This window comes from Vombatus ursinus, unplaced genomic scaffold (assembly GCF_900497805.2).
Source record: "Vombatus ursinus unplaced genomic scaffold, bare-nosed wombat genome assembly UNPS02009573.1, whole genome shotgun sequence".
Lineage (NCBI taxonomy): Eukaryota > Metazoa > Chordata > Mammalia > Diprotodontia > Vombatidae > Vombatus > Vombatus ursinus.
In genome coordinates this window covers 25,687,437-25,704,723 of record NW_020949351.1, presented here as the reverse complement: position 1 = coordinate 25,704,723, position 17,287 = coordinate 25,687,437, and the positions used below count along the sequence as shown (strand labels likewise).

General features: G+C 35.2%; 1 protein-coding gene across 5 annotated transcripts in view; it reads right to left on the bottom strand.

The window, feature by feature from the left end:
* Positions 1 to 17,287, bottom strand: part of ATP9B (ATPase phospholipid transporting 9B (putative)) — a 450,228-nt gene that overhangs the window by 140,330 nt on the left and 292,611 nt on the right. For all 5 annotated transcript variants that reach the window (XM_027852394.1, XM_027852395.1, XM_027852396.1 and 2 more), the window contains exon 12: positions 8,164 to 8,324. In XM_027852394.1, coding sequence (XP_027708195.1) covers positions 8,164 to 8,324 — 161 coding nt within the window. The remainder of the gene's footprint in view (positions 1 to 8,163; positions 8,325 to 17,287) is intronic.

Genomic DNA, 17,287 nt, shown 5'->3' with positions numbered 1-17,287 from the left:
TCTATACCTGGGATAAGGCTTCAAAGAAGTTTCAGTCAAGCTTTAAAAAAGTGAATTTCTAAACTCAGTAGCAATGATCATTTTAGAATCTATATTACAGGACTTTTTCAGTGCTTCATGCTTCAGTGTCTTTAATGACTACTGCTCTGATGCAGAACCTTTAGCATTACTTAGGCTGTTAATTCATATAATGAGAGCTTGGGCATTTTCATTGGCAAACCTCCATCATACTCATTGCTTTGGCTCACTGACTCATATAAGATGGAAGTAAAATGCTGTATTTCAATCTGATGAAGAAACTAAGGCTCTAACTCTAGAGCCTTACCAAAAAATACTGTCTTTAAAAAATGACTACTGATTTATCAAAAGCATCTCATCCAGATTTTCAATATCTCTAAAATGTCATTAGTTACTATTTCTTTGGATTAACATTAAAAATTACTTAATAAGCATTAAAGCATGTACTGCAGTTCTAGTTACCCACAAAGAGAATTTTAAAAAAAATTAAGAAAAAAACATTCCTATCCTTGAAGGAGCTTACAATCTGTGGTGGAAGTATTCTGTATCCCCCATTTTGTGTTGAGTAACAAGGCGGATTCAGGTGCTTGCATTCCTTTCAAGGAAATAAAAAGGAATGAATTTAACTTAGAATATTTTATTGAAAACAAAGGGAAAATTTGCAAAATGTGCAAAAAACAATCAATGGTTGCTCTTTAAAGAGTTTTTTCTACAGGTTTACTCAACCTCTGCAAGCTTAGGGACTCTGATAAATGTATTAAGATGGTATTTTAGCATACTGTAGAAAAACCTATAGTACCAGTGTTTTCACAAGTACATTGTTAAGGCAAAGATGACATAATGTTTTCTCATGCTTTGTTAAGTCAAGAAGGCACAAAATTAGTACACATTAGAATGTTATCAATTTTAAAATTAACAAATGTTCTTCTTTTACATGCTTTTTAGAGGGGGAAAATGTTGCATATATTTTGTGGAAACTTTGCAAAGGGAAAATACTACTGTTTCAACCAGACGTAAATGCAAATCCATCCAAATAAGTGTCCTATATTTTTCACATTTTCCGGTTCTCATCCTTTCTACTAAATCTGCATAATCGCATTCTAAGAGCGTAGCAAAGGAGGTGAAATATCTTGTTGAAGTAGGCGTGAGTTATTTTAGAGCTAAACTGAGCTAGCATTAGAGATTCGAATTCTAACATGTCTCCCTGAGCTTGACTGAACACATAAAATATAAAAACACTGACTGAAATCACCTGACTTCTAAATAAGATCTATCTTCTTCATTTTGCATGTAATAAAAGTATTTGTAACCCTTTCTGACTAAAAAAAAAAAAAGACTAAGTTCTTTTACACTATTAACTTATCAAAGGAAAAAGTGACTAAACAAATGTTTTTAGGATTTGGCAATCTAGTTAGAAACCAGAAATTTTTATGTACTGCCACAGCTGGGAAGTATCATGTCCCTTTAAATATAAGGAGCTTCTTCTAAAAGGCCTAGTATTCAATCACTTTCCCTAATCAAAGGTTTAATAATACAGCCTAATGCTGGGGAAATAAAGTTTTATTAATAATACATCATCCTAAAATAGGTAATAGATAGTAGTAAAAAGGCCTTAAGTGGCATCCCAGGATGTAGAAAACAGTTGTAATATATTTCCCCTACCACATTTTTTTTTATTGGTGACCAAAGAATACAAGAAACAAAACTGACAAAAATAAAGAACAATGTGGGACTATTTGTGAGATCTAAGGGGAAAGGAGCAGGCAAAACACACGAGAAAAGAGTTCTGAATTCTAATGAACAAAATGCTAAGAAGATATTAGCATAGGGCAGCTAGATGGTGCAATGGATAGAGCATTGGCTCTGGAGTCACTAGGACCCAAGTTCAAATCCAGCCTCAGATACTTATTAGTTGTGTGACCTTGGGCAAGCCACTTAACCTGACTGCCTTAAAAAAAATGTTTCAAGACATTAGCAAACCGGTAAAAAGAAATATGATAATAATATCTTTAATTTTATAGTGTTATATAATTTAAAGAGCATATTCCCATTCGGTATTTCATTGGCTTTACAAAGTAACTCTCAAAAAACCCTGTAATAATAACCATAGTATTACTCTCTTTCTATGAGTGAGTGTACTGAGGTTCAAAGAGGCCAAACACTTTGTCAGAAGTCAGTAACTGGTAGATTCAGGATGTAATCCTGGATATTATGACACCTCCCTCCCCCACTCCTTCTTGCTCCACAAGACAGTGCTACTTGGCAGCCTTTACCTTCCCTATGTTACAGCATGAAGTCCACTGGTCTTGAAGGAGAACTGAGTGTGAGCTCTGGCCTCAACATTTAATAGCCATGTGACAAGTAACAACCTTTTTGAATCTCAGTTTTCTCATTTGTAAGGTAAGGGAAAAATATTTAAATTCCTTATCCCACAAGGATGTTGTAAGCTATTCTTGTTATTTAAAAGGATGCACCTAAAAAATTCACTTGTGAGCCGGGTGTTTGAAACTCAATTCAAGGCAGTAACACTGAAGCAATAATGACTAAGGCTCAAAGCTTTGTGTGAGATGCTGGGAATAAGACAAAGATGAAAAAACAACCTAGTTCACATGCTCAAAGCCACACTAAGGAATATGACATACTTGCAGGAATAGCTCCAGAGTGTGAAGTGGGAAAAGAGAGCTGGACAAAGACCTCGAGGAAAAGTTGAGGAGGAAGAAAATATTGTTAGCGGGGCAGATCAGGAGGCACCTGAGTTGAACCATGAAGGAAGAGAAGAATTTGGAAAGGTAGTGATGAAGACAGACTAGATTCTAGGAATTTTATACAAATGCATGGAGGCTACAGATAAGGAACCAAGAGTATCTAGAGAAATTCAGAGTAGGAGAACAGAGAGTTCTGGAACACTGTGTATGACTGAGAATAAGGTGACCTAAGACTGAAAGAGGAGATTGGAGCCAGACTAAGGAGGGCCTTAAATGCTGGGCAGAGTTTGCAGTTTAACTTATACACAATAAAGTCACAGTGTTTGAGCAGACAAACACATCTCTCTGTACCTTAGGAAGATTACTTTGGCAACTGGGAGAAGGATGAACTGGTGAGGGGAGAGACCAGCTACAGGTAAATACTTTTCACCATAGAAATACTTTTCACCATAGCAATAGTCTTCTTGTCTTGTGTTTGGTCACGGCACATTAAGAACATTCCATATATCTCCTATGTCCCCCATTAGAATGTGAGCTCCTTGGGAAAAGTGACTGGCTTACTTTTCTATTTTTATCCTCAGTGTTCAGAATACTGTTCTGCATATAGTAAGCAGTTAACAGGTGCTTTTTAAAAAAAATAGCTAGCATTTATACAGTGCTTATTATGTGGCAGGCATTGTGCTAAGTATCTCACAAATATCTCATTTTATCCTCAAAACAATCCTGGAAGGTAGGTGCTATTACCTTGATTTTACAGGTAAAGAAACTGAAGCACACAGAAGGTAAGCCTTGCCCAGGGTCACACAGCTAGTAAGTGTCTGAAGGGGAATTTAAACTCGGGTCTTCTTGGTTCCAGGCCCAGTGCTCTATCACTGTACCACTTAGCTGCCTATTAGGCAACAGAGACTGCATTCTAGGAGTTTAAGAGTTTAATGGTGGGAGTGAGGAGAATGGGAGAAGCACAAACAGACGCCTAGGAAAATGGCAGAGAAAAATTTTATCATTTTCAGTTAAAGAAGGTCAAAGAAGGTTTCATAGAATTAAAACTTGAATTGATGAAATTTGAAAAAAAGGACAGACTTGAACAAGCAAAGAAGAAAAAATCATGCAACTGTTCTGACTGGATCCACTACAAATTTATGTTACATAATCTCAACTGAGCCCTGACTACTGCTGGGCAATCCTTTTATACCTCTCTAATTAACTCACTACACCCATTCAACACAGTGGTTCTGCCAAACTTTTTTCCCCCTCCTCAAACCTGTCATGATTTCTTGTCCCCTTACATTCTGAATTGAGAATCTTGCCTCATATTTTACTGAAAAAAAAAAAAATTTAAGGCCATTCACTGTGAGTTCCCTCTTCTCATCTCACATTTTTCAGATGCCTTCTACCACTATGGGGAAGCTAGCTATGTGGCATAGTGGCTCAAGCACCAGGTTTGGAGTCAAGAAGGTCGGAATTCAAATCCAGCCTCAGACACTTACTATATGTATGACTGGGCAAGGTGCTTAATCTCTGCCTCAGTTTCCTCATCTGTAAAATGAGGATAACAATAGCACCTGAGGATCAAATGGGATAATAATTTTAAAGCTCTTAGTTAAGTGTGTCACTATATATAAAAGCTGTATAAGTGTTAGCTATTTTCATCTCTTTCACCCCTGCTTTACATGAAGAGTGGCCTTCTTCCTTAACAAGGTCCATCCGTCCACCAGCACTAGTGATCTCATTCCATTTCATCTCCTCCAAAGATTGTGCCCTTTTTTATTCTTACTCTATCATTTATCTTCAATGTCTCCCTGTCTACTAGCTCATTTCCTACTGCCCACAAGCATGTCCATGTCTTCCTCATGCTCAAAAAACTAACATTGATGCTACCACCTCTGCTACCTATCATCCTTTATCTTTCCTGCCTTTTGTGGGTGTCCTCCTGGAGAAGACTTACTCTCCTCTCACCCTCTTCCTAACTCTACAGTACGGCATCTGATCTCATCATTCAATGGAAACTGCTTTATCCAAAGTTACCAATGACCTCTTAATGCTCAAATCTAATGGCCTTTTTTCAATCCTCCTTCATCTTGAGCTCTCCAAAGCCTCTGACACTGTTGATCACCCTCTTTGACTTGATATTCTCTTTTCTCTAAGTTTTTGAGGCACCACTCTCTCCTGGTTTTTCTCCTACTGAGATGACTGCTTCTTCTTAGTGTCTTTTGCTGAAACTTCATCCTGGTCACACTCACTAATCATGGGTGCTCCACAGTCCTCTCTCTTGGTTCCTCTTCTCTTCTCCCCCAGACTATTTTACTTGGTGATATCATCAGTTCCCATGGGTCCAATGATTATCACTAAGGGAATGAAGATCTATTCTTTTCTAACTTGAAGCAAGAAAACTAACAGGATCCTAGCTAAATCAGCACAAATCTCATTGGCCTCATTGGAAGCAATAATGATGATTCTAGAGCTGTGAGCTCTTCCACCCAGCAGGCACATGCCTTCCCCCTGCCTCCAGGTGCGGCACCAACTCCTCTCTCTCAAGGGTTTAAATTTGCCACTTCAAAGTTCACCATGGATGATGATATTGCTACTCTCATTGTTGACAATGGCTCTGGAATGTGCAAAGCTGGCTTTGCAGGAGATGATGCCCCTCAGGCTGTCTTCCCTTCCATTACTGGGCACCCCAGACATCAGGGTATTATGGTGGGTATGGGCCAGAAAGATAGCTATGTGGGGGATGAGGCCCAGAGAAAGAGGTATTCTGACCCTGAAGTACCCCACTGAACATGGTATTGTCACCAACTGGGATGACATGGAGAAGATCTGGCATCATACTTGCTACAATGAGCTTCATGTGGTCCCTGAAGAGCACCTGTGCTGCTTACAAAAGCCCCCCTGTACTCCAAAGCCAACAGAGAAAAGATGACTCAGATTATGTTTGAGACCTTCAACACCCCAGCCATGTACATTGCCATCCAGGCTACACCGTCCCTGTATGCCTCTGCTCATACCACTGGTATTGTGATGGACTCCAGTGATGGTGTGATCCACACTGTGCCCACCTATGAAGGTTATGCCCCTCCCCACCCCATTCTCCATCTGGATCTGGCTGGCCATGATCTGATGGACTACTAATGAAGATCCTGACTGAGAGAGGGTACAGTTTCATTACCAGAACTGAGAGGGAAATCGTGAGTGACATCAAGGAGAAGCTGTTTTATGTTGCCCTAGACTTTGAGCAGGAGATGGTCACTGCTGCATCTAGCTCCTCTTTGGAAAACAGCTATGAGCTCCCTGATGGTCAGAATATATCACGGTTATCACAACTGGCAACGAGAGGTTCTGATGCCCAGAAGCTCTCTTCCAACCATCTTTCTTATGTATGGAATCCTGTGGAATCCATGAAACTACTGTCACCTCAATCATGAAATGTGATGTTGACATCTGTAAGGATTTGTGTGCCAATATGATATTGTTTGGTGGTACCACCATGTACCCAGGCATTGCTGACAGGATGCAGAAGGAGAATACAGCCCTAGCTCCCAGCACAATGAATATCAAGATCTTTGTCGCACCTGAGTGCAAATACTCTGTCTAGATTGAAGGCTCCATCTTGGCATCTCTTTCCACTTTCCAGTAGATGTGGATCAGCAAGCAGGGACCTCCATTGTCTACTGCAAATGCTTCTAAATGGACTGTTTGTGTTTTTTTTGGGTTGCTTTTTTTTTTTTGGTCAAAGGGTATGACATGATAATTGCACCCCCAAAAAGAGATGAGATTCGCATGGCGTTATCTGTTTTTTGTTTGGTTTTTTTTTTTGGCGTTTTGACTCAGGATTTAAAAACTGGAATGGTGAAGGTGATAAGTAGTCTAAGTATGTTGGAGGCAAACTGCCCCAAAGTTCTACAATGTGTCTTCAGGACTCTGACTGATTGTACATTTGTTTTTGTTTTTTTTAATAATTGTTCCAAATATTATATAATACATTGTTACAGAGTTACAAGCCTCTATCATGGCTGTCCTCTGCTAGAGCAAAGGAGCTACATAACAAAAATCCAGATGGGAAGGGGAAGGGGAAAGGGGGGAAAGTACTAGTATTGCTTTACATGTGAATTATATAATCCTTTAAAAAAACTTTTTGTATCTTCTGACTTAAAACTTGTTCTCCTTTTTTAAACTGCCAGCCATAATGGGCCCCCTAAATTCCCTCCTTGCCCCCAACATAGATGTGAATGAAGACTTTATAGTCACCTGTGAGTTTTATAAGATTGGTGCCAGTACTTGGGGGAGAGGAGGAGCTTTACCTGTACGCTGACTTAAGACCAGTTCAAATAAAAGTACACAAGTTAAAGAAAAAAAAATAACGATGATTCTATGTGGTTGATGTATTGAGCACAGAGATAGTAGAGATAAAAGAGGGAAAATAGATTGCTCAACTTTATAATCATCTTTTCAGAAAAGTTGCCATTACGTAAATGGAGGCATTGCACGTTCCAAATGACTAAATCCATCCTTGGACATACAGCCCTACACTCTATCTTACATCCTACACTAGGAAAGAAGCACACACTATAGTCTTCTCTTATTGCTAATTCATGAATTCTTTAAAATTTCATACTGGGCCTAAGTAAAAAGTATCCAATGCTTTGATTTAAAAACTACATGCTGGCTTATCTAAAAAATAAATCAAGTCAGTAACTCACGAAGTTGTTGTAAGGATCAAATGAATAATGTAGGAAAAGTGCTCTGCAAACCTTGGGTTTACTAATGACTGAACATGTGAACATGAACATCTAAATTTTATGTACATTGTAAATACATTTGTAAAATTAAATAGGTTCTAATAGTTAACTATCATATATGTAATCTATAGTTATATAGACTATCTTCTAGAAAATTAAATATATTACATATACAACTATTGGATATACAAATAATTTAATTCAATATTTTGATTATACTGCTATTTAAAATATTTCACTTAAAAAAGTTTTCCTTTTAAATACCTACAGATTCCTGCACAAAGACAGAAATTTTAAAAAAAAGTCTTAGTTATCAGTTTTAGTTGTAATCAGTTGGTTAAAAAAAATCAGTCTTAGTTATCAGTCCATTTGTAGAAATTAAGACCGACATTTTCTCAAGTTAAATAACCCAAAAGATTGAGACTATATTCTTAGTAATACATTTATGGTAGGAAAAGGATTAGATCACTTTACTATCCTAGAAGATTACTATAACCCTCCCCCCACCAATAAAAGAACCTACCCAGTGGTCCCCTTCTCCCCTGGCAGAATGAACCTTTAAAAAAACAGCAGATTTCTCCTTTAACACTTTCTCCTTCAGCTTCCTGATAAGATTAATTTCCTTCATGAAAACTGATGTAACTTTAAGAAAGTTACATTCTGAAATTAGAGATTTACCTTTTTTTCTTTACCCTTGCACCTACCTTATGGGGATGATGTAGGAAAACAGTAGAAGGAACCGAAAAAAGTTACGGTACCATGGGCCTACAAATCCTTGCAAGGTTACCATAACAACTGAAAGGGCAACAAGGGCCAAAAACAGTGCTTTGGTCAGCTGATTGAGTTCCAGGTCCAGCAATCCCACCTGAAAGAAATAACACAAACTTTATTTGTGCAGATGACCAAAACCTTACAATAAAGACAGAATAAATATATTATAATCTACAATAAAAATTCATTTATTAGATGTTCTTCATTTTTAAAGAATATTTACATCAGTATTAAGAATGAAATGGAAAATATTTTAATTTAAATAGTCTCACCATAGGTCATTTATTGATATGGGAAGAACTTCTCAAATTGGGTCAAAATCTTGCACGATAATTCTTTGAAAGAGTTTGCAGAATGAGGTAAAAATGCAAAGAAAATAAATATAATTGCTATGATTTGATGTTAGAATTAGACTAGTCCACCAGGGCAAAAATTGAAACGTTGGTGGGAATATAGATAAGGTTCAACTGCAAACTAAGAACCTGAGTTTTGTTTTCTCTCTGGGACACTGCTGCTCAGCTTCTACTGTGGCAGAGTTCTGAATTATGTTTATTCAGAACTCTTTACTCAAATTGGGAGTTATTGAAGATATTGAAATGATAATGAGTTGAAGGGAACCTGCCCTGCTCTTTCCCCAAACCTGTTCAAGAGTGCTCTTATGCCACCTGAATGTAATATACTTCCAGTTTTTGTTCTCTAAGAACCTCAAAGGAGTTTCTACTTATGAAGCATATAATTTCATAGAGCTTTGAGTTTCATGGAGTCCAAACTGACAAATACTATTTAGTACCACCTCTGTCTCTGAACATAGGATCAGGTTGACAGTGGCAAAGTTACACCAATATTGGTGATATCTCTGCCACAGTAGGAGCCAACAAGAACTAACATGTCCTAAAGAGAAAAAGATAATTCTGAAAGGGCTAAATGATTATGTCCTATCATGAAAAAGCCTGAGAATTGCTATGCTTAAATTCACTTTGTAATAATGTCAAAATCTTTAAAATGACCTAAAAAAGTTAGTTTTTATCTTATTACTCTCATATATGATTAACCGAGACCTGCCTTTAGGTAAGATTTGCAACTAAATATGCTGGGAATTTTAGATTCAATAATTCAAATGCCAAAAATTTTTTAAAAAAGGGGGCAATTTTACCTTTAAGCTTTTCCTAGGGCAGAATTTTCAGTTAAAAAATATAATTTCTACTATACTAACCTGGTAAAATCCAACAATATACTTTCTCAAGCGATAGAAGAAGTAGCATTCACTGATTCATTAGGATTCTCTGCTTAAACCACATATGTTTCCAGTTTTAATGGAAAAATCAGTTACTTGTAGTTGACACTTTTTATAAGTAGATTTTAAAGACTACAGAAAAGTAGAGTAATATGTTTACAGGGGCATAGGGCTAGGCACAGCTGGTTCCACCTCCACCTTCAGATAGGGCTACATGACCTAAAGAATTTATAATCCAAGTGGTCACTTGTATTGCCAGCCACACCACTGGTGTGCAAGCCAGAAAGATACTCATTTCCTGCATAAATCTAGGGACAACATTCTTAGGCATATTTTGGAGAGCTCACTTTGCAAACTGTGGGTTGGTGAATCAGGCTTAATGTTTCTGAAACCTGACCTCATTTTCCTTCTTTATATCTTGTCACTTATGATGTGCAATCCATCTAATGACCAAGGAAACTTTAAATAATGAATAAGCTAACAGATAAGTATCAATTTCAAGTGGAATATCTGCTTATTTTTAATTTAACATATTGAATAAGAGCCCAGGCTTTCCACAAGAAGAAGAAAAACACTTTTCCTATTGTACCCTTTAAAAGAACAGGAAAAAAAGCCAAGAGATCCAGTAATTAACTTTTGAATAGAAACTTTTCAAAGAAGCAGAAAATCTCAAACTTCTTATTTCCCCAATAAGGTATAATATACACGGATTCACTTTTGTGGAACAACTTTTAGCCAAGTAAAATGTGTGGGAAAACTATATCAACAAGAACTTCTCTGAGTTCTATCACAGAAGCTCTTTTATCTCTAGGCACTGCCAGCAGGATCAGTAAAACATAACATTTCCCCAGATAACAAACAGTCTGAAAAGGGACTATATTTAAATAGTTCTGAAAAATTCCAACATTCTTGCTTCTGTATAGGCTGTCCCTTCCCTTGAGAACTAGGCAGCTGAAGACCACAGCGGCTGATTTATCAGCTGCATTTAAAAAGCAGCACAACGAGGACAAATATCTTGCAATTTCCGCTGCTTCAACTACTACATAGTTTATGCTTGAATTATTGAGAAAAATAGGTTTTTGGATTAAAATGAAGAAAAATTAAGCCAGGGAAGTAGAGCATGTTTCAAAGCCCAGATCTTTTTGCGTTGACAAAGGCGGTCTAAGTTTCAGGCCTCGCTGAGGATCAGATGAAGTCATTATTCATTCAGTCAGGGAAAAAAGACTCAATTACCTCAACCTAAAGATGCTATCAATGAATGCAAAGTGCATATTTTACTCTATTCATCCAAATCCCATTAAAAAGTGAAAGGAATGATTTAATCTGGCCTTCTAGAGTTGGTCTTTTTTTGTAATAAAATAAAGAATCTCTGTCCAGCAAAATGCATAACCACTACCTCACACTTTTCCCCCCTGCATCATAGCAGTGAAAGACTGTAAAAGCAGAGACAAAAACAGTTAGAAACGAATACAAAGTTTCCTTTGAAAAAATGCCACATATAGGATCGAAACATTAGATGTAGCCCACTGCACAATGATATGTAGATAATTTAAGCATTAATACCTTTCTAATTGATGAAGACAGATGTGGTCAATTGCCTGATTGGTGAATATAAGAGTCAAGAGATCAAATAAAATGTCCAAATGGTTTTTAGAGGGAAAAAAACCCCTTATTTTCTCCCAGGTACAATGTATCTTTTTTTTTTTTTTAACAAGATTATATCCTGCTTTCTGTCAGGTACACTACCTTAAGTATCTTTAATCTTCCCACTGCCTAATGGTAATCTGACTACAATATATAGTATTATGTTGAATTTCTTTTAAAGTGCGGTTGACTTATTAAAGCTTAACACAGGAAATCTCCAAAGAGGAACAAATTAAAGATAAATACTGTATCTCTTATTTTGCAAAACTTCAAATATTTAATAAGAGTAAATATTCAATAACTTTGCTCTTTTGGATACCCACAGTAGTGTTTACAATTCATCTAAGGCACATTTATAAGTTTATCTGGATTCCTAAATGTACCAAGTCACATTCTGGTTAAAAACCTAGTTAACTGGTAAATTTAGAAGTGTTACTGTTATCCAACTAGAAACTTCTAACATCTTGGAGAACCTTTGTCCTTTGCCATAGCTACAATCTTTTCACTAATTGAATATTCTTAATCATTTGAGGTAATTATGACTACATAAGAAAAAGGTGAATTAAGCAGACTACAGAGTAATTTTCAACATTTATTTTAATTTCCCATATTTGTAAAGCAAATTTTCTTCCACTTGTCATAATATTTGTTCTGTTTGAAACAACTGTGATAACAAAATTAAATATGCCACTGGAAATTTTAATCTCCAAGGGAAAATTTGTGCATAATGTCTAAGACAACCACAATAGTTTTGCAAAGGGGCTGTTCTAGGATAATGAACACAATAATTGCCTGTATAATCTAAAATGCTACTAATGGCAACAATCACAAATCCATTTAGCTCCTCTTTAATTTATGTACCAAGTTTTAAATAGCTAATGGTTCTCAGTAAAATAATGGTTTATACCAACAATAAAGGGTAAGTACGGTATTCTCCTGCTTAAACAAAAAAATATCAGTCAGAGATGTTGCTTTTTTTTTTTTGAATGAACGAATGAATGAGAATAATGTCTTATCTTTGCAACACAGTACTATGCTAATATATTTCAAAGTTAAAATGCTCACACACTATTAAGTTCCTTTGAAATCAACTTACTCCAAATTGAAATAAAGGTTTGAGGTTACAAAAACTTTAGGTTGGGTCGCTGATTAATGAAGTAGAAGATAAAACAAAAAGCATGACCACCAGGGAAACAAACTATTCTACTTGATCTTATGATATTATCCTTGGATAGCCATGATGCTAACATTCTTTTGAAATGGAAATATACTTTCCAAGCTGATCAGGAATTTTGTTAAGATAGCAAGTGTTAGACAGGAGGATTGTAAATATTCAATTTAAATTTCTGTCAGAGGTTAAACTCATTGTTTCAATTTAGTTTCCCCTATTTCCCTTTAACTGTAGCACAATATAAAAAAGATAGAAGGATGCAATGTATCATTCTTCATTTGTCCAAAGTTGTTTGCACATATTGGATTATTAAAGTGCTGAACTTACTGGCAGATACCTTTAAAAGAAAGAAGCCTAATAGAATGTAGCAAGGTTGTATTGTTGTGTTTTAATTATCCTCTCAACTTTAGGAATTTCTATTTTGATGTTTAAAACATAGAGAAGACTGCAATTAACCTAGAAATAGCACTTTTTCTTTTTAAGAATGTATACTTTTAGAATATATCTTCATTAAAAAAAAAACTTTAACACAGCCTAAAAGAAAAGTAAAAACTGGAAATAAGATATATTTAAACTTTCATGTATGTTTTTTGCTACTACCAAAGTTTTTTGGGGAGGTAGGGTGGGGTATAGGGGTGGGAAAAGGAACGCTGTTTTCAGTGTTTTCCAGTACATTCAGGCCAGGCACAAACTGTAGAAATGTCTAAGCCATTATTGTTTATCGCGTCAGTGATCTGCGAAATAAGAAGGGTTTCTTTTGGCCATTATAGCCTATTGGCTCAATAATCTGTGTTTTAAAAGCTCCCTAAATAGGTATTAGAACATCAATTCTTAATGTTACAATCTATCACCTTAATCATTTTTTAAGATCCCTAAATCTATATTTACACAACATATAAGTTTGAAAAGTCAATTAATATGTACTTTCATGGCCCATTATTTTATCAGCTAACATATTATATAGTTTAATTTACCAACTACTACATTCCACGTTATTTGAAGGGTTTTGATTTTATTCAAGATTTTGTTACCTAAGGTGATATTTGTTGTGTATTTGAAAGAAATAACCATTTTCGCAAAGAGATGTCTGAGGCCACCTAGCTTATATTTGAACAAGAATCTCCTTTACAATGTGTAGTCATTCAGTTTGAAGACCTCCAGTGGTGGGGAAATCCACTATCACCTGAGGCAGCTGGTTCCATTTTTGGATACCTCTAATTGTTGAAAAAAAATTTTTTTTTCTTACATTAAGCCTAAATCAGCCTTTCTAACATCTTACACTCATTGACCTAGTCCTGGAGGACAAGCAGAATAACTCATCCCCACTGGCTCCAAGTCTATTTGCAACCCCAGTTTTATCAACTGAACCATAGAACAATCTCAAGGACCATCACCACACTGGTTGCTGTCTGTCTGGTTACTCTAGTTCATCAGTCTCCTTTCTTCCCCTAATTCAATAAACCATCAGCTCTCTATGATTTATAGGATCAAATATAAACTCCTCTGCATCCTAGTTTATTCCACTTAGCCTACCATGGTGGGCCAAAACAGCCCGCTTGCTATCCTTCACACATGGAATTCCACCTCTCATCTTTGTGCCTTTTTAAGGCTGTCCCTTTCACCTAGAATGCACTTCATTCTCATCTCCATCCCTTACTGTCCCCACTTTTCTTTAACCTTCAAAGCTCAACTCAAATGCTACTTTTTACCTAAGGTCTTCTTTGATCTCTCTCCCCTCCTCCTTTAGTTCCCCAATATATTACAATGTATTTGCTTCATATATACTTATATGTGTACATACTGTCTCATAGAATATGAAGCTCCATTTTGGTTTTTATAACCCCACTATCTACTTGAGTGCCTGACACATAGAAGTTATTCAGTAATGTTCTGATTACTTCCTAAAATGTGGTATCCAAGAGTTAATACAGTGCATGCTAGATTTGTATAGTATAACTGTTAATGTAGGTTAAGATTTGAATAACTTTTTTGAGCCAGATCACATTGTTGACTTATCCTGAGTTTACATTAATCTACCAAAACATCTTTTTCAGACACACTCTTGCCTGTCCCATTTTGTTCTTATTAAGATGATTTTTAAAAAAATACAAATATAAGATTTGCAAAACCTAGGCTTAAATTTTGCCTCAAAAACTAGCAACTGACTTAATTTCTCTGGGCCTCAGTCTTTTCAGGTGCAAAATTAGGAGATTGTAATGATATCGAAGGTTCCTTTCCAGCTCTGTATTTATGATCCTAGTACATTATATACTTTACGTTTATTCCTACTGAATTTCAGCTTATTCACACTTAGTCCACTCTTCTAACCTGTCAAGATCTTTTTTATTCTTGACTATGTCATCCAAGTGTTTATAATGCTCCTTAGTTTTGGGTCATTTGCAAATCAGCTAAGTATGAAATCTATGCAATTAATCAAATCATTGGGAAAAAAACTGAAAAACAGCACTGGACTACTGGGGTGCTCAACTAGGGACCTCCCTGTCCAAGTGAACCTTTCAGTTCTACTCTTTCAGTCCAGTTGTTCAAAGTGTTTCTGAATCAACCCAAATGGTCTTATCCATACTTCTCCATGACAGACTTTATTAAATGCATTTTAAAAAGTTACATAAAGACTGTTCTAAGAAATAAACAAAATAAAAATCTGATTTGTTCAAATTTCTGAATACTGTTGCTAGAAAAAGAAATACAATTATCTTGGACATAAGAATAGAAACTAATTTAGTATAATAAAAAACCAAAATGAGGCAACAAAATACTAATGCAAAATTGAAACTTAAATATTGTGCTATGCCCCATCAACAATGTGAAAAAATAATGCATAATATATCAATTTTTTTCTCATTCATATACCCTCAAACAATCAGAGACAGACAATTCTGTCTCCTGTCCTACAAAGAACATCGTGACAAAAAAGATGAGTATTACCAAATCTGCAAACACAACTGAATTATTTGTTAAATTTGAAGTGATGGTAATGATTACATAATAAAAATTATCTCCTGTAAGTGCTGACCTTCTTACTTATAGATCACTCAAGGAATTTTCTTTTAAAAAATACTATATGGCTATCCTTAGCTTGAAGAATTCTCATTGCTCTGAATATTAATTTTCCTCCCCAAACTAAAACTGATTGAAAAACTTATCATGTTAGATTCTTAGATGTTTCACATAAATTTTCTAACAAAAATATACTTTTACACAATATAATTTTGTAGTACCATTTATTATTTTCTTACATGCTAAGTCCATTAGATTTCTGAAATTGACAAACACCAACAAACGTAAACATTTCCATATACAAAGAAATACAAAATATTTTCTGTGAAACCATAAATCTCTATTATGTAAAGATTAAAAATAAAATAAAATATAATATATTCAACACCTTAATTTCAAAGTTGTTCTGCTTGTCTGTGTATTCTTTAAATGGCTCTGTTTTTCTTTCCTTTTTTGTTTTAAAAGCACCACTATAACCTATCCCCTTCATTCTACACCTCTAGTCCCCATCGTCTTTCTTCTCAAGAGATGGATAGTATAATTCATTTTTAGGCTTCTGTTAGTCATGGTTGGTCACTTGTACTGATCAAAGTTCTTAAATCTTTTCAATTTGTTTTTCTTTACAATGTTGTATTGATTGTATAAATTATTCCCTGGTTCTGCTCACTTTGCACTCATTTTGCAGTTCATACAAGTCTTCCCAGGTTTTTCTGAATCTATTCCTTTTATAATTTTTTATTGCACAATATAATAAAAAACATTACATTCACATATGATCATTTTTCAGCTATTTCCCAAATGCATATCCCCTTTGTTTCTAGCTCTTTGCTATAATAAAATGTGCTGCTATAAAGTTTTGTATATAATTAGTCCTTTCCTGCTGTCTTTGACCTATCTGAGATCTAGGATTAGTGGAGGCATTGTTGGATGAAAGGGGTGAAACAATTCAGTGATTTTTTTTTTTATTTTTGGTAGTTCCAAACTGCTTTCAAGAATGATTAGACCAATTTGCAGCTCCATCAATGCTGCACTAGATATTGGTTCTCCCACAATCCTCCAACATTTGTCATTTTCCTTATATGTCTTATCTCTGTCAATTTGTTGGTTGCAAGGAGAACCTCAGAAGTTTTTTTATGTGCATTTCTCTTACTATGAGTGATTTGGAGAATTTTAAAATATGGTTATTGAGAGTTTGGATTTCTTCTCTTGAGAACTACTCTTTCATATCTTTGACCATAAAAAACATTTCTTAATTTGAACTTTAGTTTACTTAGAGAACTTATATGTACGTTTTTAACCAGTGTTAACACCTATAATAATATTTAAAATGAAAAAAAAGTATAATATTTACAGTTATGTGGATAATTTTAACTGGACAAAGGCATAAAATCTACCGCTAAATATCAAGGATAAGTAATGATTTGGAGCACACAAATTCTGTTCTTAGAAGAAAATGTATAAATTATTTTAAAATTAGAGATTTAAGGAGAATTTTCAAACAATATTTTATTCTGTGAATAACATTAGTAATTTTGTCATTCTTTGAAAATGATCTTAGCAACTAGGTCACTTAGTGTGTGCTCCTGTATAATATGATTCAGTCTCACCTGAGGGAATGGTTTTCATTTTTAATTCATCTTAACATTTTAGGTTGTTTATAGTATCTTGGTGGGGGGTGGGGAGGAAAATGCAAAGGCTGAAAAAGCAATGTTATTGGTTGACCAGAAGAGGGAGCTCAAGATTGCTCTTTATCAGTTCTTGTTTAAGCCTACATTGGCTATTCAAGTTAACAATTGTAAACTTAAATCACTGATAAGGCAGCACATGGCAAAGCTACTGCAAGACATTTTTTTTTTAAAAGAAAAACTACATACATACACATATACATATATATATATAACTACAGTACTATATTTATGGAATTTCATATGCTAATAACATCTGAAAAATGTTTCAGAAAGAAAAATGCTTTTATGAAATAAACGTTAGG